The sequence below is a fragment of the Teleopsis dalmanni genome, chromosome 1 (genome assembly GCF_002237135.1).
Source record: "Teleopsis dalmanni isolate 2A chromosome 1, ASM223713v2, whole genome shotgun sequence".
In the NCBI taxonomy this organism is placed as follows: Eukaryota; Metazoa; Arthropoda; class Insecta; order Diptera; family Diopsidae; genus Teleopsis; species Teleopsis dalmanni.
In genome coordinates this window covers 155,818,516-155,844,689 of record NC_051846.1, presented here as the reverse complement: position 1 = coordinate 155,844,689, position 26,174 = coordinate 155,818,516, and the positions used below count along the sequence as shown (strand labels likewise).

The following is a 26,174-nucleotide window of genomic DNA, read 5'->3' as shown; positions in this document are numbered from 1 at the left end:
ATAAGTTGATTGATTTATTCTTAGATCTTTAGAGGCGATGGTCCTATTCGCAACAATATTTTTAATTTGTGAGATCTATAAAATAAATCAGGTCAGTTTAACATTTACATTAATGCAATTTTAATTTTTTATAATACTGCAAACATTTTAAAACATTTGTAATATATATATGAAATTGCATTTGAATTTTAATTAGAAATTCAATAACAATATTATTATCTTCCAAAGATATATTCACAAGTCTGAGATATATAGTACTAAAATAATGAACTGATATTTTAATAATATTAAGTTGTTAGGTTAATATGACAGATTTGAATATGCTGTATAATCTTAATAAAAAAATATACGAAATAATAATTAAAATTTATTTATTTTAAGATAAAATTTCAATTTAAGATGAATTTAAGGTCGTATGTCTCGTATATCAAATATAGAAAATACTGATTAATGCATGGGTATTTGCAGTGATAGTTGAGTTGCACGTAAAGCTCTTGTTAACCCCATAAGTTCTTCAAAGATGATCAGAGAATGTAAGATGAACCTTAACAGCATTGTAAGATGTAAAAATCTGTATCTTATGTGCAAAGTGGGTATAGCAAAAAGATCTCTTCTCCAACATCTATACCGGTTCCTAATGGTCACGTAGAATGCGTTCAATGTACTACTTATAGCATTATTACGGACAAAAACGGAGCTGACTAACTGACTAAGCACTTTTAAAGCAAAGATACGTTTTAATCAACTGTCCAAGATATGAAGCTCCAGGCAAATTTTTTTAGTAACGATTTGTAACAAAAGTCGCTTTTTCCTCACATTAGAATCAGTCACCTCATAAGTGAATCTGTCCATTGGAAGCACTGAAGTATAGATCAACCCCATTTTTCTATTTATTACTATTTGCATAGAATATCGCAAACAAAAGTATACTTAGTATGGTTATTAAGACGATAAAAAAATATGTCACACTTAACTTTTATATTAAATAATGGTCTCGGATTTCGATTATTTCGCAAATTTTACAAATTTTTAACATTACATTGCAATAAAATTTGAATATATTCTGAATAACTTATTTTTAAACATACGTGGAGGAAACTATCACATTATTGGGCATTCCCTAAAGAAGACTCGTATTACTAGTTAGTAAAGTATAATAAATAGAGATATCCTATGACATTTTTGTTTAAATTAATTTTATTAAAAATTAAAAATATTATAAAGAATTAATTATATATTCAAATATTTACAAACATGTCTCTACATAATTAATTAGATTTAATATAATTTAACTGAAATCACGCGCTGATGGGGGAGTACGGTCACGTTTCTTTTCGGTTTTAGCAGACTTCATTAGATATTCACCTGACTTACAGTTGACAAGTTAATTACAAATTATTTACTTAATATTAATAATTTTGCATTTAAAATATATTATAAATTAAATTATATATAGCGACCAATTGCTAAATATAATGTACAACTCATTCGGTTGTTGATATGATTATTTTGAGTCATATTCACGTGACATCAACTAGCACTTGATTTATTAAATTTGTTTAATCGCTCATTTATTTCTCATAGATTTTAAATACGATAAGGGAGTATTGTTAGGTGACACTGTATAAACACTAAAATTATTATTTAATTATTTATATTTACTAAAATTAATTTTAAAATTTATATATTTTGAATTCTAAAAATAGTATTCAAAACTTTTGTTTATTAATACTTCTCAGAAATATTTTGTTTTTGAAATTTTACACAAAAATGATTAATTATATACATAATGTATGGGATTTATTTAAAGTGGTTTGTCTTACAAGAATCTTTTTACTATATATAATATATGTATATAATATGAAAGCTATTACAAGACTGTTGCGTAGCAAGGGTGTGGATTCCAATACTAGAGCGCAGACATTCCTTGAAGTTTTGTACTATATGCTCAAATCAATTTTAATACGATTTTATTTAAAATAATATTTTTATTTTTTACATATTTTATTTTCGGCTACAGGTCACAATTAATAGATATTAATAAATATAAATAAATTATAATATATATCAATTTGTAATGTGATTAGTTCTGTTGTCTATATTGCAATGCAATAACATGACGAATTGATAATATATGTATTATATTTTATTAATATTTTTTAATATCTATTATTTGTGACATATAGTCGAAAATAAAATATGTAAAAAACCATTATTAACATGACCAGGTTGAGAAACAAATTCGAAATTTAATAATTCAATATAATCTTAATGAAAATTGAGTGTTAATGGAGATTTAGAAAATACTTATACAGTTATTAAAATTATTGTTATTAAAAAAAAAATAAAATTTTTTTTAAAAAAAAAATTAATAATTTTATTAATAGATTTAAAATGGAAATTTAAGTCAACATATAAAAAATTTTTAATAGATCGATTTAATTTTTAATTTATTTCATTCATTTTATTTATGTCTTCATTTAATTTACAAAATTTTTCAATATAATTCAATTACCGACATTAGACTGATGTCATGCCAGAGTTTATATTTTTTTTAAATCAACATTTGATAAAAATATTATATAAAATAAAATGAATAATGCTATTACAAAAATTGTGTACATCTAAGTAGGTGTACCTTAACTCTTAAATATTTATTTAAAATAAAATTTAAATATGTTTAATATGTAATAATATATTTAAATTTATATGAATTTCAACTTTAAGTTAGAATATTATATTTAATAAATAAATACAAGTTAATGTTATGATTGAAAGAATTTAAATACTCGATAGCATTCCAGAAACGTGTAGTATTATTTCTTGATATATAAACTCTAGATTTTACCCATTTTTATTTATTCTTCAATAAACCATAAATTTAACTCATTCATTTTGTAATAATATATATCTATAGAGTAGCGAAACATGCATTAGTTAGAGTAACTTTCAGAGAAAGATGATTGATCAGTATTCACCACTGGCAGTGGGGTGTGATGAAGATAGGTAGTTCATCACAACTGTTATGCTAAGAAAGAAGATAACTTTACTAACTGAAAAATCATTTCTATGCTTCATAATTTATATTTATCATTTTGTCTCTATATTATGTCTTAATTTTTTCCTGTTATTTGGATTAAATATTTATATATTAGATATGACTGCAGTTGCTATTTTATTCAATAGAAACTATTGTATATAATAGAGATGTTTCAAACAGTACTAAATTGCAACAACAAAAATTTTTTTTTATTTTTTAAATTGAACTTTTAGCTGTTTATGATAAAAAATATTTACAAATAATTAAATAGAAGAAATAATTCCAAGACCACTGATGATGAGTTTTTGGCAATACTCGAAATAGCTGTAGTGTCAACCAAAAATTCAATTAATTTAAAATATATAAAAATTGTTGTTGTTGCAATTCAGTATTGTTTAAACCCAATTTAATTTTAATGCTGTCGTGTTAGTTTCTAAGATATAAATATTGAATAAATAATTTCAAAGTATAAAGAAATAAACTATATAAAATTTTCAATTGAATAAATAAATAATTTACTTACTCATAATGTTTGTTATATTCGTAATCCTGTTGCATGCAATAATCCTGTTGGTAAATGTTGTTTGTGTAGTAATTACTGTAATCCTCATAATAACCACAATTTGGATTATAATTTGTCATAATTTCAGACTATAAATTTGATATCTCAATCAACACAGAGTAATTTTTTTAAATATTTTTCAAATATTTATATTACGATCAATATTATTCAATAATAATTATTTGTTAAATTACAATTTAATATATTTATTGTTAGTATATAAGTAAATTATGCAAAAATCACTTAAATTAACTTTTAGTATTGGCAAAATATGCTTTAATCGATTTTTAATACTTTGACTGGAATTTGATCACTTTTTAATGATTTGATTAAAAACTTTTAATTGGTCGACCGTGAAACGGAAAATTCTTTATTTGTCTAATTACCGACGGCGATTTGCAAAACAATTTTTATTTACTAATTAATTAAATTATTGATTTTATTAATTTTTAGTTTATGCCACTATCGTTTGTTAAAATTGTGTACTGACTGCTTTTAAATTAATTCAATTAATTTATTGAATTGTGCTAATCAGAAAAATGTTATAAGTACTATATGTGTAATTTATTATAATTAAAAAATAACGCGTCTGTCAGTTTTTTAAAGAATTTATTGCAATTTTAAAACTATTTTGAACTAAAAGTCCGCGTTTTAGTACTGCGTTGCGTTACAAAAATTCGTACACTAAATTTTGATCCTACAATCGAAAAGGTTGAACGCGTGAAGTGGCTCAATCGGATTCACTTTAAATGCTCTACAATAACTTATTAAAGTCAAAAAGGTATTAACTCAATTCAACTAAATGCAAAGAAAATATTATCGATAATATACAAATCAATACACATACGCAAATGGGGACAGACTCGTACTAATGTACACACGTCCCAACTGGGATCCATAATATAGTGTGGTTCGTATCGTATCTATACGAGTCTCTATCAATATTGTTCTGTACAAATATCAGTTCTCATATGTACACAAACCGATTGTGTGTTGATTTTTTCAGAGATACCAAGTATGGCACAAAGATATCAGTTATTTTTTGTGTACTTAACTTGTATACATATATATATATATATATATATATTTATATATATATATATATATATATACATATCTATATATATATATATATATATAATAATGTGCTTTTTTAGTTATTATTTACTCTTTGTTTTTTTATTATTAATATTTTTGTATTTCTACTGATTTTTCAATATTATTTTTAACACCTACTGTCGTCCCTGTTTGGGTGCATTTTGATTTTTATTTAAATATACACCAAAATATTGTTTGGCATTATTAATCGGTAGCGAGTTGGTTATATGATTATCACAATCACAATGTTTACAAATACATTATCATAATAAACACAATGTATCGCAACTGATATTTTTATAAATGAAAGTATATGCACTTCGTACTCGTATCTATGAAAAGCTTTCGTAGTGTCGTAGTGAAAAGGAAACTCGATTTTATTTTCTGATACAATATGTTTAAGCTAATAAAATACTTGAAACATTTTAACTATGCATTTATGATTGATTTATGACATTTAGGTAAAGATCATAAAGGTGCTTATAGATCTGTTAACAAACTAGGAAGTACATAGATTAATATGAAAATAACAGCAAAGTATTAAATATTTGGTTTTGATTGCATTATTTGGATATATAATAAGCCCTCCATTAGATGACATTATTTGTAACAAAGATTCGTGTGAAAGAAATAATTTTATGTCAATTATTATAAATATAGTTAATATAATATATGTATGTATGTATATTTATTTTCATTTTAAAATTTCATTTTTACAATATGTTTAGTGAAAATTAATATATAAATAAATAAAATCTAAATAGCAACTGTGACACAATGCCGTCCGTCGACTTATATGTTAGTACAAGGCATAATAGCATAATAGTAAATATAACTTATTTTACATTTTAATAATGTGGAACATGATATCAACGAGTATGATTACATTTGACATCGCCAAGGTATTTGACAAGGTCTGGCACGACGGCCTGATAGTTAAAATGTCTCGTTTTAGTATCCCAGTAGAGCTAATCAAAATCCTCGGCAGCCTCCTGCGTGAGAGGTTGTTCTTTGTAAGAATCAACAGTACCATATCGTCAGTGTGCAGAATAGAAGCCGGTGTTCCACAAGGATCTCTACTTTTCCCCATGTTGTACAACATCTTCACGTCTGACATCCCAATGCTAAGTCCCTCGGTGCTATCCTTATACGCGGATGACACTTGCTTGTTATAGTCCGCTAAACTTGCCAGAAATGTGACCAACACGCTGTAGGAGCATGTTAATCTCATTCTGGAGTTCTTTCAGAAGTGGAAAATAAGAATTAACAATGAGAAAACTAAAACCCTATTTATTACTCGTAAACACAGGCAACATCCAGCGAGAGTGAGAGTCCGTGACATTGCGTTTAAGTGGGAGGACAGCATTAAATACTTAGGCATCACATTTAATAAGCAGTTCACTTGGCACAAGCACATACAAGTTAAAAGAAGTAGTTGCGCAAAAACACTGCACTGCTTACAACCACTTTTCAAACACAACAACCTTAGCGTGAAGAACAGAAAGCTGATCTACGGCCAGATAATTAGACCAGCACTACTTTATGGGTGTGTCGCGTATAGCAAAGCTGCCGATTTTACAATCCAAAAGCTACAAGTTGCTCAAGGTCAGGCTCTCCGAAAGCTCTTCAAAGTGCCATGGTACATCTGCACGAATGACATGCTAAGAGACCTTAGAATGGATCCGGTCAAAAAATACATAAGAAACAGAGCTCTGAAGCTATACTTATGCGAAAACCGACAGGCTGCCCTACTTAGCACTATCTAATCTCAGAGTAATCACTAACCGTACGGGGCAGTACGCAGATCTTAGGTCAATCGTTAAATAATCACGAAGATTATCAGGAATACTCAAATTAGTCAGTGAGATGGGCGAGACTCTACAGATCTTCTCCAGCTATAATAGAGTAAAAGTGCCTAGATGCACTAACTCGGAAAAGGTTTAACATAATGTATGTGAATATATTAAATTTTATTTATATATATAATATATATAACAGTATTACAAAAATAAATTGTAAAAAGAACTTAGTACTAATATACTTTTGCACTGCCCAACATTCGCGAGAAAGCAATGTCGTCCAATGAAATCCTTTCCTGTAATCCGAAATATATCCAATCAAGGCGCTAAAAAGAGGTTCAGCGACTTACTGAACAAATTTATGTAACTACCCCCTAATGATTATTGTTGGTATTATGTCGCCTTTTCTTGGTGAACTAACAGAGCTATCATCCTGCAAAATTAGAGATTTGTCAAAAATGATAGACTTGTTTAGTCTACTTTCACTTAAATAAGGGACTTGTGCCTTTCTTACTGATGTGACAGAGCTGCCATCCTGCAGAATTAGGGACTCGACCAAATTTATAGACTTTTCTGATCCATGTTATTATAACAGACCATTTATTAAGTTCAAGTGGGCTTTGGTCCACAAAACCACCACTTCAAATTCAACATTCTTAAATCTAACATGTATGAAAAAGAACAATTTCATTAATATATAAAAAAATGTGTATTGGAGTGGGTCGATTTTTCTTTAAAATATGTAACAAAACTTTTCAGATAGACTATTGTTGCAAATAAACAATATATCCAATGTCACGTCATCAATTATAAATTAAATAATAAAAATTTACATGGAAATTTAAGAATAGAATCTTATAAAAATGTAAATTCTAAACTTATAAAAGTTCAATATTCGCCAAAGAAATAAAAATAAGAATGTCACACGAATTAAATCTAAGTTCAGCTATTGTTTTTTTGGTATATGTTTAAGTCACCAAACCAAAATTCAAACCCAGTTTTTCTAATTAAATTAATTCATTTAAGCCCAAGTCCGAATGAAAATACAAATTACGAGTACGTAACCACATCTAGATCATGCCACCATTTTTTTGTTTTGGGTATATAGTTTTGGTGAATAAATACATTTTATTTAAGCCCATTTGCATCTTTTCTCAATTTATATAAAATTTGAACGTCGAATAGAATTCTGTCATCGAAGTTACTATTACCAGAATTAAAATATATTTATAGATCGACTGTTATCTAGTCATACAAGCAATAGTACTTTCGAGTATTTCTTCTAAATATTTAATGCAAGCAATCACTCGATTTAGTAGATTCAGCAAACTCTAAAAGGATATTCTATGTGTATTGTGTTCTTCGCCAAAGAACCATAGCAAATTGTGAGATAAGTGATGAGCCAACTACGCAACGTACTCGGATGTAAGTGTACAATATCGAATTGATATTTGCATGATTATTAATAATGTTGGTAAATCGAAAATACTAAGGTCCAGAGATAAATAACTAATGCCTACAATGTAACTTAAACTGTATGTATGCTTTACTATATATTCATTTTTTTTATAAAGATATATGCCCACAAACTAAGTTTTACTTGTTTGAAGCTGTGTTCATAGTTTAATATGTTAGATCCACACTGACTTAGGTGTACTTCTGTATGTAAGGTACTTATTTTTTAAGAACAGGGTTTCTACAAACGAAACATGATACGAAATTAAGTTCTTAAAAATTTCCGTTTTGTGCGTGGTACGGTCATATTGCCTAATTTGTGTTTTCCCTCAAAGTAAACTTGAGGTCAGGGAATTTAGTTTCAATTGTTTCTGTGGGAAAGTGTTTTAATCAAATAGAAATTTGGTCGAAACCGACTTTAGTTTTAAAAGTGTCTCTGCCAGATCTCTTTCGTTAGAATAGTTATATCACTTGGAAATGTTACGGGTAGAATTCTAACATTCATTGGCAGCTTTAGCAAAGAAGCTAAAGGATTAGCTGCTGCTTTGTCGAACTTTACAATCAATATATAAAATTTATGTTGAGAAAGATATAATATATTTTTTATTTAATATATAAAAAAACAGCATGGTGTGCTAAAAATGTTGCTTCAGAACGTGTAGCAAATACTTTCCGAAAATATATTTTTTTGTTTTTAGGATCAATGTTTTAATGCAAATCTAATACTTATCAACGGGTTTTATTGTCGAAGTTACCTTTAATATTATTTTTTATCATCAACCCACTTCAATAAAAATGAAGTAAAGTTATGATTGAATATATTTGTATTTCACATATGAAGTTTATGGACGTAACCAAGAGTGATGAGGGGACTCATTATACATTTTCCTTTATAAAAATTGGCGAGCATAATATAATCAAACAACATAACGAGTAAAGAATTTCTTTTTACTATTGTTCTATTATTTACTACTACCTCAAATCTGGAAAGGCCATCAAACCTGGAATCTGCCTTCAAGACTGTCCACACTCACACATGCCATTTTGCCTATTGCACTGCTGTAAATTAAATTCCAATTAAAATTTATGTAGTCGGCATAAATTTCTGGATACTTCTGCAAAATATTAAAATTGCCTATTAAATACATTTAGATGATCATGGAATAAATAACAGTAACAATTGTATCTTTCTTTTAGCCAACTAAATGAAAAAGTAGTTTGTATAAAAAACTTACGAATTTATTAATACTCTGCTTTGATTTCCGCAATATGGAATATAATAGTTATATATGTAATATAAAACGATTTTTCTATAAGAATATATATGAGTAAGTCTTTTTATATAAATGTCCTTATTAACAGTTGATTACTCATAAATTGATAGTACTACTTCTATTCTGCCATATATAACTTTTTTATACTTCTGTAAAGTATTTAGTTATGTATAACACAACTTTTTATAATTATGACAATTATTTATTTTTAACATCTCATTAATTTAATATTTAATAAAATAATGTAACAAGGAATATATTTACTATATTTTAGCTCTGCCTTATATGGTACAAAAGTTTCGGAGACGCTGTAGTAAGACATAATAATTGATATCAGCCAAACAGTTTACTTGGACACTAATACCAGAAAATGAAGTATTACGAATATTTCACCTAAAAACTGTTATCAATTTCTCAATTTTATTAAATGGGGTTTTCTGAGTATCTCTTCAATTTTATGGGCGTATATTTGCGAAATAGGAGAAACAGTAACATTTAATAGCTATGAGTTTTTTACTATTTGCAGTCATTTTACCTCCGTTATTACTGATATTGAGTCTCCCTCTCTACATAAGAATAAAAATGCCTCCCTTTATTTTATCAGTAATCATTAACAAATGAAACCGTTAATTGTTAAGTGTGATTGTGAGGTTTCATATATAATAAATACTAAAGTAATTAAATGTGGGACGGACTGTAATTTTATGTTGTTAACACAATGTGGTTGACGGCCCAATTTCAAATGTGAAACGAATTTACGACATTTTTATCAATTGACTTCACGTCGTTTAAATTCAATTTAATAAATGAGTGAGTGAGTAGATTAAAATTATTATTAAATAAAATATATTAAGTTATATGTTGATATAGATTTCAAATTTAAATTGCAAAAACTAAAATATAAAAAAGTAAAGGATAATACTATAGGAATCTGTATTTTATGTATTTATAAAAGAATCTTGACCATTGATGATTTCCAACAAAGCAACTTTTATTAAACTTCAGAAAGAAATAATACTTTCTAAAACTAAAGAAGAGATTTATGTTTATAATACATTTATTACGAAAGCATATATAAAATTTTTACAAAGATCTTGCTTTACTTAATAACAATTCTACAAAATACTGATTCATTGGAAACCATTTTAATATCTACTGGGACATTAGAAATAATAATTTATTTAAATTTTCATCAATGATATACATTTTTGAATTCCTTCAGGATTTAGGATTGTGTAATTTTATTTTTCTGATAATTTGTTGAAAATATTTAAATAATATTTAAATTTTAAGTTTGAGCGTGATTTGTAATTTTTCATGAGTCCACCAGTAAAGGGAACTATGCTAGATTAAAAATAAATCCCTAAAAAACAAAAACTTAAAGATAACCACATTAAATACAAAAACGTTTACAAAGACAATTAAAAATACAAGTCTATATAAAATGTATATCATATATGTATATAGTGTTTTTTAAAAGCTGCAGAATTCAAATTAAAAGATCTCAAATAAAATTTTAGCACATATATTTTTATATAAAAATATTCATAGCAAATAAAATTATAAATATTTTACTAATTCATTTATTAGTTTAATTAATGACGAAAAATTGTGTCTATCAGTTAGTATGACGAAATCTCAGATAGTGTAATGAACTCAAAATATCCAACTGATTTTCAAATGTATAGGGCTATTCCTAACGATTATAAACCAAAGCTGATATTATTATTAACTTGTCCACATAAACCAATGGTTTTAAATACTTTCACAAATAATACTCCACCGGCGGTAAAACACACGATATAGGGGGATGCACCATAGCTTCTACTCTGGAGATATTAGTGTTAAAGTGAATAAATTTATTTTAGACATACTTATTGAACACCAGTTAAAACTTACTGATTTCGCCGACAATATATTTGTAACATGTAGCATAGTTTGTTAAAATCAAAAACCATCTAGTTAGTGGTCACCCACATATAGCGAAATTGACAGAAATATTCTGATATTCTCTATTTTATATATAATACATAAAATATATTCTGATATAATACATTTTTTAGCAGGCACCGATAGTACGCTAAGTGGTTTCAATAGAACTTTTTTTAGTTAACAGTAATAGTTAGACAAAAATAAGTATTATATCCTCATGCCATAGCGGTCAATACTGAACACTTTCTTTTGATGTATATTATATTATATTATATTTTATAAGCTTTTTGCATGTTTATCTTCCAATTATAACTTAATAAGTTTGATGACATATTAATTAACATCTGCGTAAGTGCAGATGTATTAAAAAATTAATTACAAAAGAATATCCTGTACAGACGGCAGCACATAAGCATATATTCGAGCATAATCCAGCTAGGAAAAAAAACGAATGTATGAATATTTATATCAAATGATTTGTTAGTAGTACAATAAGCCTAAAAATCTTGTTGGCTAAAAGTCTGTCTTATGTTGAAACTATTAATTCAACATAATACACTCTGTCGTCTTTACCGATGTGTTTAATGTCCCTTTAATTGTTACGTTACCAATTCAGTCTTTAACCGATGTCTAAACAGCATATTCAAAATATAGAGATCTAATACAATGACAAATAAAGAAGGATATGAATTGGATACCTATAGCAATATATTTTCGCAAATATACAAAATAAGTTGGGTTCAAAACTTTAAGGGTCCACTTAACGGATTAAATATGAAGATATTAGAACCATATAATTGGTGTCGAATATAAACATCGAACATATATAAAAAAAAAGTATTTGAGAGCATCTAGCCTTCACTGATATACTAAGGAAATTGCATATTATTTGAGCAAAAGGAGCTTACTTTTTAAGTATGAAAATATTGGTACTCATAGTACTTAACACTCGATGAGATTCAAAATCAGAGAAAAATCATCCACCGGGTGATTAGACGCAATTCCAAGTGTAATCTATCCAAATTGTTGTGGTCGACTTGTGTCTTATTGAGATGAATATTTTTTTATTTGAGATGTTATATAGCAAATTCTTATTTCAAGTATATCAAAAAGACTATATAATATTTACTATTTTTTAAATTAATTAATAATTAAAATACCATGTGCAACTCAAAGACCGGAATCTAAAACCTTCCTGGCTAATATTATGCATTTTTATTCGCTTTTGGTATCTTTCATTACCTGCTCCCTTTTTAACTGACAACCCATTTGACCCTAGAGTGCAGTGATGGATCTATGCTGTTCTCATTACCAGAATCTTTGAGACGTTATTGTTTGTGGTACACGTAAGCAGAATAAAAATCGATGATTTAGAATTGCGATTATTAACGTTAGCTATCTCAATCTACTTTCCTGTACGCTCATTGAAATGATTTTGTAAACTTTTTTTAAATGTTCACCACAAAGCAATCCACGTATTCTGACTCCCGCATTTAGCTTCATCGGTGTCGGTATATCAAATTTTAGAATTTAATTTGAACAACAAAAACTTAATTTAAGAATTTTTACAATGCCTGGTTTTATTAAGAAAAGAAGTTATATTATATTTTGTTTGCGTAGTGAAATTAATGCTGGATGTGCTTTAGAATGCTTAAGGTGAGCAGGTTATGGAATCAAAAATGTTTACAAGTGTCATAAGAAGATAAGAAGACATTGAAGAAAATTGCAACATCAACTGATGAAAAACGCTTTAGCGTAATTAAAGATTTGCTGCTCAAAAATCGTAGATTGACAATTCGATACCACGCTAAAACTGTTAACATTTTATTTGGATTAGTCCAGACAAACAGGTTTTTTACGTTCGAATGAAATCTCGTATGTCCGTGAAAAGTCTTTCACGGACAGTTAACATAATAACTAAAGATAAAACTTGGATATATGCATATGATGCAGAAACAACCAATGAACCAATTAAATAACATATAAAAGGTGATCTAAAACCAAAAAGATCACACCAAAGTCGTTAAAAAAAAATGTCATGTGAACAGTTTTCTTTGTTTTTCGTGTTGTTAGCAAGGAAGGAGTGTTGTGACATTGCAGAGTTTCCTTGAAATTATTAGCCTAAAGTGATCAGAATTGTGAGTAGACTATTCTTGCTTTTAGCACAACGATATTATGCATCTCACACTTCTTGCTATTCACTAAGTTTAAGAGATCCCAGTGGAGATACTTTTTCAACATGATTGAAAAAAAAAACGAAATAGCTAATTTTTGAAGGCAATCCGATAACTGACTGCAACAATTATCTTAAAAATTAGAAAATTATGTCCCCAAAGAAATATTTTCGAAGCAGTGAAATGTTATAAGAAATAATATCAGAAAAATATTAAAAAAGTTATAACAAATTCACCTTTTATTATTATTTATTTATTTATTATTGATTTAAAGAAATTCGTATAGTACTTACAATTTTACTTAAAATCTAAATTTTTTTTTTTTTTTTTTTTAAAACATACATTTATTTATTGCATCTTCTCTTAAAATGAGACTAACAATAAGTTGTAAAATCTTATAACTAATTACATAATGTTACAAATTTTTATTTTAACTATACATTTTATAAAAAAAAAAAAAATAAGTAAACCTTATATCACGAACCTCATTTAGATTAATGGATTAAATTTCATTGGAGTGAATGTTAGGTGGTTTCTTAAGAAAGTGGTTAAACTTTAACAGATTACTAAAAAGAAAGGTGCGGTTTTTACTTCGAGCTGTTGAATATTAATTAACGGCTGGACGGTCAGCTCTTTTTAGGCGGGAAGTAATGGATAGAAGTGCGAGATTTCTTGCTAAGGGATTAACATGCTCTGTCAGCCTTTTATTGTATTTTTTTCTTATATTGTCAAATTCAGCTATAACTAGGAGAATTTGTAGATCTCGGTGTATACTTTCATTCCTAATATACCATGGGGCACCAGTGATAATTCTTAGTATTTTTGACTGAGCTCTTTGTATAATTTCAATATTTGAAGCACTAGCATTGCCAAATAGCTGGATACCATAAGTCCATACTGGTTTTATGATGCTGTTATACAAGAGTACTTTATACTCTAGGCACAGGGAAGATCTGCTATTAATAAGCCAATGCAACTTAGAGGCTTGGAGCTTCATCTGAATTTTTTTAGCTTCAATATGTTTGCGCTAAGTCAGTCGTCTGTCTAGGTGGATACCTAAGTACGTTATATTATCTGCTTGTGGTATGGGAATGTTGTTTAGTAAAATTTTTGGAGATGTACTCCGATTTAAGGTAAAAATGACGTGTCTACATTTTACTTCGTTAATTTTAATTCGCCATTTTGACAACCATTTCTCCACCCGATATAAGTGAGATTGAAGTTGGTTTGAAGCTAGCACAGCGTTTTTGTTTCGGCATAAAATTGCCGTATCGTCGGCAAACGTTGTAGTGATAACTGAACTACTTATCGGGATATCAGATGTGTAAAGTACATACAATATAGGGCCAAGAACACTTCCTTGTGGAACGCCAGCTTCTATTGGGAAATTATTAGAAGTATATGATTTGCATTTCACTTTAAAGCTTCTATTATGCAGATACGATTCTAAAACTGAGTGGACATTTGCAGGTAATGAACAGCGTATCATATATATGAGTCCATTATGCCATACTTTATCAAATGCTTGTTTAACATTGAGGAATACCGCGGAACAATATTCTCTGAGCTCAAATGCGTGTCTTATTTCATTCCTTATACGATTCACTTGCTCAATAGTTCCATGTTTTTCCCTAAAACCAAACTGGTGGGACGGTATTAAGTTTTGAACGTCAAGGAACGGTTTTAGCTTTAAAAGCAGTGCCCTTTCATAGAGTTTAGAAAGGCATGGCAGTAAGCTTATTTGCCTGTATGAAGAGGCAAGCGTGGGGTGTTTACTTGATTTATAAATCATAATAATCATGAATGTTTTCCACTCTGTTAGATAAAAGCCAAATTTAATTATGGCATTAAAAAGTCTTGTGATAAAATGTATGGCCAAAAGGGGTAAGTTTTTTATCATGATGGGTGAGATATTATCATATCCCGGTGCTTTTTTGCAATCTAACTTGTTTGTGATTATTTGAACAAGATCATTGGCCGTGATATTCATGTCAATAGATTGTGCTGGTGGATCTTGAGTGGGAAAGTCATATTGTCCTGTTGCAGGATTTGGTTGGAACACCTCTTTTAGGTAATCAGCAAAAACATTAGATTTTTCTTCATCACTTCGCGCCCAGTTTCCAAGAGAGTTTCTTATTGGAGAATCGGAGTCTATGGGAGAATTTATACCTTTGCTAGCATTCCACAAAGATGAATGGTTTTTGCCATTTGGACATAGGTTTTGAATATAATTATATTGTCTGACTTTGACTTCCTTGCTTAATACAGATCTAAGTCTCCTTTGGGCTTCCTTAAATAAGTTTTGCGCTAAAGGGGACCTAGATTTTTGCCATTCACGCCTTAATCTACGTTTTTGTAAAACTAAATGTGAAACTAAATAAAATCTAAATTGACAATAATATATATGTGTCAGAGTTCTATATATTTATAAATAAAAAATATTGAAATACTTTGTAGTGTCATATTTTTCTAAGTAGGTAGGCAGATTGGATTGGCGGCCTTGTTTCTATTGTGGTACCACGAGAATAGCACTGGTACGTATATAGATTTAAATCAGTATACAGCCAACGTCGAAAAGGTAACGTCTCCCTTATTAGGTAAAGGAAAACCAACCTGACAGTTCTATAAACTTGTCCATAATATTAATTCTATAAACTTACAGGATAACAGCTCAGTCAGGTCGGTGAGAAATGGGAATCCGAAGATTTTAGATATTCTTCTAACGAAAGTCTCATAGCCTTCTATTTTGCAATTGCCGTCAGTACAGATACCGTGGTGTTGAGCAGGTTTAGTTAAAGTAGCTGTTCATTTCTTGTCTAAATTAGACAATTAGAACCCAAATGAGGGTTTCTGTTAGTTTTCTAAGTATGAATAATAATATTTATGACTGAATCAATGCAGATATTGCTCAATTTATTTCATTTTATTCAATACTGTAGCATTTTCCATATATAATTCATAACTGATATGAACATTTTTCTTATATGTACAATATATTAAATTTATTTAATTTTTGTGTTATAAATATAACAAGCTATCTTACTTTAAATCTGAGGATAATGTCTGAAGTTATCTCAATACTAATAACTAAGATAATATTGTTCACAGAAATTAATTCGAAATTATATTCCACTTATAATTAAACTAATAACTTTCTATTTATTTTCTATCTTTTACATATCTGACCTTTAAATTTGATATAGCTTTTATATACTCGTATAAATATCTGCGTTGTTGATGACAATCTTAAAAATATCAGATAAGAATACCTAAAGAATTATTGTTTGTATATCATTTGAAAATGCAAAAGTTGCACTGATTGCCGTTTGAAAAGTTTAAGCCATTTAAGCTTTTATGCAATAAATCACTTGAAAATGAGGTTTACGAAATCAGTGCAGTGCAAATATTTTAAATATCTGCGATGCATCGAGCACTTCACAAACGAAAATAAAAGATAATAAATAATAAATAAAAAATCATATGAAATGATTAGATTTCAAAAACTAGAAATAAATGTTATTAACCACGTCATATTTATAAATCAGTGCATATAAACAAATAAAAAATATTTTTTTTATATTAATTAATTCAATTATTTTTACTTAATGCATTTTTTGTTTGTATATTGCAAAATAAGATATGACGACAAAAAATTTTCCAGTAAATTAAATTCAAAGAAAAAACATCAGTGCCAGAACTTCAAAATGCACTCTAATTTATTATCTTATTTTGCTTATTTATTTATATAAATATATTGAAAATAAATAATAGATAAAAATAGTGCACATCACAATGCAGTCGTTATATAGTAACTCGACATCTGTATACTCGTATGAAAAACTAACTTAAAAATTATTAAAATTAATTCGATTTTTTAAAAAGTAGTTTTTTAATCATTTTAATTCAATTAAAAAAAATACAAAGAGTGTTAAAAATGTATTGCTTCTTGAGGGTTTAAACCCCCAAAATATTTGAAACCGTTGTACACTAGATAATCTATAAATGGATAGATTTCGAAAAGGTTGGGAACTATGTCACAACGTCACTACATCTATTAAGTATTATTGCGATAAACCCACTTTAGTTCCATAGGTGCGTAGCAGATAAAAATGCCACTATGTTCCTTGGAGAGATATTGCCTATTTCCGTTATAAGTGGATAAGCAGTTGATAAGTACCGAAGTCTGAGTCTGGCAAGACTATCACAGTGACACATAATGTGTTCTGCTGTTTCCTCTTCTTCGTGACAAACTTCGATATATGTTTTTTGATTATAATGTAATCTATATTATAGATTTCAGTTAAATTATTTCATGTCTTTATAGGACACTGGAACATAGCTCAGCATGAAGCTAAGCTCGGCCTACTCTCTAGTATCTCTTGCAAAGCTTTTCTACCGGCTCTCGAAGAAAGGCCACCAGAACACCTGCTCTGTTTATATACAGGCTTGACCAGAACTAGGCTTAACTTTTTGCGGACTACCTTTTTTAACTTACTCAGCATGCGCATTGGCCAGACTCTTGCCTTTATAAATTCTTCTGGCTGATCCTAGCTTGATCTTCTTCTATCTATTAATACCTATTTGTGGATTCAGAACGGCTTTATTAGGTAATTGAAGAGAATTCGTTTCTCCCTCCACTTCAACTAACTAACTAACTAAATATTTTCATATGAACTTTGAATTAGTTTTCCAATAGACAAAATAAAATATTTTGTTTAAACGTATTTTTTCATACTTTAAGTTTGTATATATATAATATTTTATTTATTTTTTGAGTAATGAACACTGACTTTGAGCTTTAAATTTGGCAGGGCACGTGTTCAAGCCTTAGTACTTGTAGTCTTAAAAAAAACTTACGGATAATTAAATATAAGAAATAATTTTCAAAACCACTGATGATAGGTATTTGGCAATACGCGAAACATCTATATGGACAACTAAAAATTCAATTAATTAATAAATAATAAAATTTAATTGTTGTTATATGCTACTGTTCGAAATACATATCTATTGAAAACAATAGTTTATATGAAGCATTCTTGCGTCAAAGCGGACGTTGAAAATTAATTTAGTATTTTATTTATATATATATATTTTATTATATATATTTTATTTATATATATATATATATTATAATATACTTTTTTAATATATACTTGTACAATACCCGAAAGTAAGATTAACATAAGTTAAGAATATTTTTGTTGTTTGAATAGTAAGTTGAACTATTGAATATATATTAACGAAATATACGTAAATATACACATATGTAATATATATATATGTAGTGTGCTTTATGTCTTATTCGAAGAATATTAAAAAAGTGCGATTTTAAAAAATATGTGTGTATTTGACCCCGACGTGATTTGAACACGCAACCTTCTGATCTGGAGTCAGACGCGCTACCGTTGCGCCACGGAGTCTACATAAAAAATCTACACTCGGAGTTTCCACGAGCCAAGGAAATATTATTAAATTCTATTAATTAATAAATAGAATTGTTTTTTGTGCAACATTTAGAAATAAAATTTTTTTATGTAAAAGATATTTTAAAATATGTGTATTTTATATAAAAGTTAGTTTTATAATATTTATATAAAATAAAGGAAAGAATACCTTTAACAAATTGTTATAAATTTTGGAATTATAGTCTATAAGAAAGAACAATCCAGGGCAGAGAATTAAATATAAAATCAACTTAATGCTGCAAATTTCTTTTAAACAATATTGATTGGTTACAGCATTACATTTTAGCAGAAAAGAACAACTTACTACAAAGATCTGAGAGCAAACTCGGCGATTCTGTTTTTCTATTTAAATTTTATTAGGAATGAACAATCTAATTCATAGGCTGGAGAGTTAAATTGATTACCCTGTTTATTAAATAGTGTTTTTTTAAAGTTTGTTGATTGTTTAATAAAGTCCACGCTACCTCTTTATGGAATAGGGAATTTTTTTAACATATATTCTTACTATTACTTCTTACTATTTTAATAAGAAAGAAAATTCTGATGGGCATGTTGAGAATAAAATATTTAATTCTCGAATTGTAACTATTAAATTTTATTTAAACTGTTGTGATTGATTAGTAAAGTCGACTCCAAGCTGAAAAATATTTCTATTGACCATCACTTTCATAGTTTTATCATTTTTTAATTGTTTTAATTATTTATAACACTTACTAATTCCATTTGTATTGTTTTCAAATTCACTAAAAATTGTTGGTTTTCCACCTTTCTGTAGTTCATGAAATATTATATATTTTGTGATTTTTCTTGATCAAAAAAATATATATACATATATAAATATTTAAACATGCAGTCGTCTTCTCAAGACAGCCCGATCGTTGCCAGTTGGTAGACTGAGTGCTTTCGTATAGTTGATCAGCTTGTTTTTACAGCAACAAGTACCGAATCCAATACACTTTTAGGCAGAGCATTTTTTTTATTTGTACGACATAACCAAACCAGCGCACCCGATGAATTTTTATGAACTTACAGCTCCAAATATTAAGCACGCCTTGAACATCTATTGCAGGAATTAACTCCGAACTTATAACTATTTAACACGTTTTTCCTTATTTGATAAAATCCGACAATCCATTGTCGCCCAGCTTCTCAAACTTCTTGTACTCACTTTCTACTTCTGTTTTATTTTTCGCTTAAAAAGACGTTTCTCTTCCTTTCTTTTTTAACGATGTTGTTCTCTAGCAGGCTTGATATGCTGCGTCTTTTTCTGTGATAAAGGCACGACACTCTTAATCATACCAGTTTATCTTTGCAGCAGTACGCAAAGAACAGGATGTATGATTCCACTACGCGCATGTATCGGTTCCTTCAAGTTCAGTTCGGAGATATTGGGGAAGTCGACTGACAAAGTCATTGATTGTCATTGAGTGGTAGACAAAAGTCTAGCTTTCGCTGTATTTGTTGACGTACCTTTTTTTCACACATAAACGAATTTTGGTTGCAACAAAATAGTGAGATTCGTGACGATGTTGGCTCCTGAGATAGTTATGTACACTCAAGACGCTAGAGGCCTTTCTTCTATCACGCCACAGGGTATTTCTGTGGAAGAAACAAACAATTTTAGAAACATAATATTATATTTTGATCTACAAATATAATTTTATTTGCCTTCATCAAATAATAAATTAATTTCAATTATATATTTTAATATTACATATATTTAATATTAAATATTATATATTAAATAATTTTAAGTAAAAGAATTATTTTTCAAAGAAACGAAACGTTTTCCCTCAAAGATGCGATAGCTGTTTTATCTTTTGACGAACACATAGGCTGCATATGAGGTCTAGCAAACTTTTTAATAATCAAGTTTTCATAGTATATATAGTATGTATAATCTAACAATGCTTCATCTAATATAATTTGTTGCTCTTTATATAGTATTTTTGAACCAAAAAAAAACAATACAAAATTTTTTCTGAATAAAAAGACTAAATAAATAAATTAAAATAAAAGAAAAAAATATTTTCCACACTACAATAAGTTATTAAAAAACTTTTAATTAATTGCAAAAGGTGAAAAAGGTAATTTTGGAATTATATAAATAAATAAACTATTAATAAAAAAACAGTCCGACATTTGACCCCGACGTGATTTGAACACGCAACCTTCTGATCTGGAGTCAGACGCGCTACCGTTGCGCCACGGAGTCGTTGTCCGATTTCTTGCACAACAATGTATATATATTTAATTAAAAAAATATGTATAAATATTATATTTTTATTTTATTTTTAGTATTTTAATGATAATAAATATTTTAAAAATAATACAAAATCAATTAAAAATCTTGATCTATACAAATATTTGCAGTTTTTAAAAATATTTATAATTTTGTTTTAATTGATAAAGCTCTAAATTTAAAATTTATTTATAATTTATAAATAATAGAATATAAGTAATATAACATATTATAACTACAATACTTTTTCTTGATTTTCGACAACTTTATATGTAAGCATAGAAGATGTCTTATTCATTTTTATTTTATTCTCGAAAATCAGTTCTGATGACAATACGTAGCATTGCATTTGGTAGAAAGAGCATTATTGTAGATATTATACTTCTATTATATAGATACTTATAGTATACCATAACTGCGGTGTTTAGTTAGTTGTTAGGAAAAAATTTTTAATAGGAGGAAAGTATATTACAGAGAGAGTACTCATATCTTCAAATATGACTAAAACCATCTTCTTATGCTTCACAATCTGGAGCTTACCATGTGATTAATTAGTCCCATTGTTTTAGTCTTCTCCTGCATGTATTGTTCCTATATGTTTCTTGGAGTTATAAATTTTGTCCATATGATGAGAACATGTATTGTTTTAACTTCATATTTGGAAATAACAAAATCGACAAAACGGATCTGGAATTATATAATTATATGGAAAAATATTTGCGGAAATAGTCATAGACTTGCAACAGTTAGTAAAGTAATAGTTGATTTAATTATACATATATTTTTTTTTGGTCCATAGTTAAATGTTTGAGACCATTTTATATTTCCATTTATAGTTGCACTTCAGAGTGGACTTACAGGTTAAGAACCCATCTACATTTTTTTAAATGGAATTAATTAATAATAAAATAACTTAAGCGTTAACTTCAGCTTTATTTAATTTTTTTTTTTTAAATAGACATAAGATAATAATATTGATTAGTTATTTGGAATTCTAATCTCTCAGAACATTTTGTTTTTTGGCGATACGTAGAAAGCATCGAAGGTCACAGTGTAAGATTTGAACCCACTAATACCACCTCAACTTAGGAATGAATAAAAAGGTCGCAGCCATCAAATTGTAAACGTGTTCTGGCTAAAATCGCATTCCAGTAATCAGAATTTTCAAATTTATCTAAACAAGGAATGAGAACATTAATTAGAGGTATATAAAAAAGTAGAGTTATTAAAAGTATCCCCTTTTTTTCTTCGGTTAGAAACGAACTTCGAGAAACCAGTGTTAATTTTTTAACCATAGATAACCACTAGAAATGCTCGACGATGTATATGAAAAGTGTAGGATGTATATTGCATAGAATTCCGCCAAGGCCACGTTCCTAATTAATACTTGCACTACAAAAGCCAAATGTGAAAGTATCTTATCATTTTCTTTTCTAATTTTTATAAAACTTTTCTAATATCAACCGACAGTACAGAGAAATATGTAATAAGGTCCGGTCTTCGTTTGAATGCAAAATTTTGTCCAGTACATAACGAGTAAATCAAAAGCTATGTGGTTTTGTAAGCCGAAGCATTCGAAAACTTTTTTAAATATCTTACCTAAATTAAATATGTAATGAAAACCTATGGAGAATCGATCAGTAGCCAGCGCATAACGCCGCTATATAATAATACATATATAATACAAATCTCAAGATAACAAATAAAGAGGTTCTAAAACAATATGACGATTATCATCCTTAAACAAAATGAATATAAACCTTATAATATATTAAAAAGAAGCAGATATTAAAGCAAAATTAACTAACTCTGGCACGTGGGTTGCGTAGACATTAATTTTATATACCATAGCCCATGCATAGTGCAGCTGGAAATTATATGAAGATGGACAAGGTGTTTGGTATATGAACATTCAACGCGTGCTTCTTTTAACAGATTTTATATTCGCTACAGACGATAATCCCAATTTTGAATATTTTTCTAAAAATCTGGACTAATTCACATAAATATATAAGTTTAAAAGTTTGAAAATATTGAATTATAAGAGATTTCGATTTTTTTTTAATAAGATCTTGAATTTGTTTGGAATCATAATAAATCAGTGAACAGAAATTATATCAAGAGTTATCAGTCATAGCCTATTATTGTATTATTCTTGTTAGAGTTTATATTTTTTATTAAATGTAAATGTTTATTTTTATAACAAAAAATTTAAAACCACTCGTTTTATGAAAATTTATAAAAGCAGGATAAATTTGTTGCAAAATATATTCCATTATGTATTCAATAAAAAAAAAAACAAAAATTGAGGATTGACCCCGACGTGATTTGAACACGCAACCTTCTGATCTGGAGTCAGACGCGCTACCGTTGCGCCACGGAGTCCATATTCGGTCCGATGACCAAATTCGTATTTAAGTTAAAATAAACATTTTCATTCATTATAATTATTTAAAAAATATGAATATATTTTATGTATTTATTTATATATTGTAAAGAATAAATTTAAACTCTTTTTATTTAAATTTTTATATAAATATTTACATCAGTATGGTTTCAAAAACACTTTTATATAAGGAAAATTAAAACAAAAACAGGTCAAGGTCATTGTATTGGTTTTCTCCGTATATTGGTTTTTTTTTATTCTAACATCAGCAAAAGTTTAAAATGTGTTTTATCAATTACTAAGCAGAAAATACTTTACAGTATAATGATTACATAACAAAAAATTAGGTTAAAAAAGTTATTATAGTAATTATAAGACAGATAAATCCAAAAACCACTACATTTTAATTTTCTTAAACTTAATATAAAACCACAATATTTTTAATAATACATTAAACAAAACTTAATGGTAACTGTAAATAACAGCGCTTTCACAACGCTATGTTATTAACATTGCGAAAAAAATAAAAAGCTTTTTTAAAAAGCTAAATAGTAAGTTTTATTTCAGTCTGTCAACTGCTGTATATATTCTTGATTTCTAATTTTTTTTATTCAATTTTTGTTAGAAGTGACAAAAATTTTAAAATATTTTTTCTTTATATCAAAACAATTTAATAATATACAGTCAAACTTCCATAACTCGGAGTCCAATTATAGAAAGAAAAGGTTCGATTTATGGAGTTAGAGAATTTTTTTATTTTTTTTATTTTTAAAAGAAGCTAGAATTACATTTTAAGATAAATATTTGCATAAGCCTGGCTTACTACTGGCTTCTCGTCCTGTGGTTTTGGGATTAGCCTTGATTTCTCCAACTTAAATCGTTCATCATATTTGACTACTAGATTGGAGATTTTTTTAAAATAACCTGCACTGAAATACTCGTGTTCGAGTTCAGGTTGTGGCAATGCTTTGATTTCAACATCATTCATTTCAAAATTATTCCATAGGGAATTTAGCTTCTTTAGACGGTCTTCGTAGTATATGGAATCCTGCTTCCGGATACTAGAGTCCTTTTTAAAATTAGTTATCAGCCGCTCTATAACTGCACTGAGCTCTGATTGTTTCCGTAATACCGCATCCATGTTGATGGCGATGTTTTGGTTTTTCGGTTCGAAAATTCCAATGAGCTGCTTGTTGAGTGAAGTAGCCCTTTTTGTATGTCCTTTTTTGTAGGCAGTTGACTCCTTCGAAGTGTGTTTCGTGAGGATAATGAAAGCTGATATTATATCAACAATCACTCGGGGTCACCAAAAATGTACGCTACTTGGTGCTAACCCAGATCCTTAATCTGTATTAGCTTGGTAGCCTATTTTGTTTGTGAAGTAGCTTGAGCACTTGTAACCCAAACTACTTGTATTTTATGTGATGATTAATTTGAGCACTTGTAACCCAAACTAATCGATTCGAGAAATAATATCAAGAATTGATTGGTATTGATTTTTCTGTATTTCTGAACTTTATTTAAATTATTTACTCTATTTATACAAAATTATTTCATATAAAAAATATTGAAGTATGCATTAATTAACAATAAATATTAGTGCATAATTCACAAAACAATAAATTTGCCTAAACTGTGCTGACATAATTATAAGCCAAAATATGACCCACTTTCTTCAGTACACTGACCAACAAGAAAAGCTGATAATGCAGAATTGCACTTTTCGTTGGTCAATGACTGGTCGCAGTGTTGGTCGCAGTAAAATGTAAACACATGTAACCAAATATTTATGTAGTAACAAAAAATTATTAAATTATATTAAAATAAATATAAACCTAAACACAAACAATAAGAAATATAAAAGTAAAATTGTTTACTTTAATAGAATTTTTATTTAAATTTTTTCTTCTAAAATGTACGTAAATTATAAATCAATATATTTTAATTTTAAGATTTTTAATTTAATTTAGAAAAATATATGTATATACTTTTACATAAATAATATGAATCTATTTAATAAAGTAATAAAAAAAGTTATCTTTATTAAGAAAATAATTTAAGAGTGTGCTTAAAAGTGTTAAGTTTAAGTAAACAAACAATATTTTAAATAATAATTTAAAAAAAAAAACAAAAGATGAAGATTGACCCCGACGTGATTTGAACACGCAACCTTCTGATCTGGAGTCAGACGCGCTACCGTTGCGCCACGGAGTCGTTACGTCGGTAACGTTCTAATAATATATTTATTTTAGAATTATTTTTAAGTGTTTTACATCTGAAAATAATTGAACTAAATTATAAATAAAAACATAATTTAATTATTTAAATTATGCTGTAACACAAATTACAGCATATGTTAGTATGAGAATAAATTAAAATATATACGATTAAATTAAATTAAACACATACGATCTTTATGTCTATGAAAGCACGTAAAATTGAGGCGCTCGATCCCCTTTGAAGAATATCATTTAAAATGTACACATTCTTAAAGACATCCACAAATTTCAATAAAAAACTATATATACATTAAGACCGAAAAGTTTTCGGAAATTCTCATTTAAAATTCGCGCGCTGTATATTTTTCGATATTTTAAGTTTATGTAGTTTGGCAGCACTGTCCTTAATTACTATGCCAAAAATGAGCGCGATCTGTCAGACAGTTCGTTTACGGCAGCTGTTGAAACCAGTTCACCTCAGTAGTGCGTTGCGAAAAAAACAATGGAAAAAAATATTGAACAAAG

The 26,174-nt window shown here is 28.0% G+C and overlaps 1 protein-coding gene and 4 non-coding genes across 5 annotated transcripts in view; all 5 read right to left on the bottom strand.

Annotated features, from left to right (window-relative positions):
* Window positions 1–3,707, bottom strand: part of LOC119669499 (homeobox protein vnd) — a 38,576-nt gene extending 34,869 nt beyond the window's left edge. Inside the window, exon 1 of the mRNA XM_038079403.1 lies at window positions 3,564–3,707. Within this exon, the coding sequence (XP_037935331.1) occupies window positions 3,564–3,682 (119 nt within the window). The 5' untranslated portion in view covers window positions 3,683–3,707. The remainder of the gene's footprint in view (window positions 1–3,563) is intronic.
* Window positions 3,708–18,685: 14,978 nt separating this feature from the next.
* On the bottom strand, window positions 18,686–18,757 carry Trnaw-cca. The gene has a single exon. It is a non-coding gene; the product is annotated as a tRNA-Trp (tRNA).
* A 2,188-nt stretch (window positions 18,758–20,945) lies between these two features.
* Trnaw-cca lies at window positions 20,946–21,017 on the bottom strand. The gene has a single exon. It is a non-coding gene; the product is annotated as a tRNA-Trp (tRNA).
* A 2,340-nt stretch (window positions 21,018–23,357) lies between these two features.
* Trnaw-cca lies at window positions 23,358–23,429 on the bottom strand. The gene has a single exon. It is a non-coding gene; the product is annotated as a tRNA-Trp (tRNA).
* Window positions 23,430–25,572: 2,143 nt separating this feature from the next.
* Trnaw-cca lies at window positions 25,573–25,644 on the bottom strand. Its single transcript has one exon. It is a non-coding gene; the product is annotated as a tRNA-Trp (tRNA).
* Window positions 25,645–26,174: the final 530 nt, after the last annotated feature.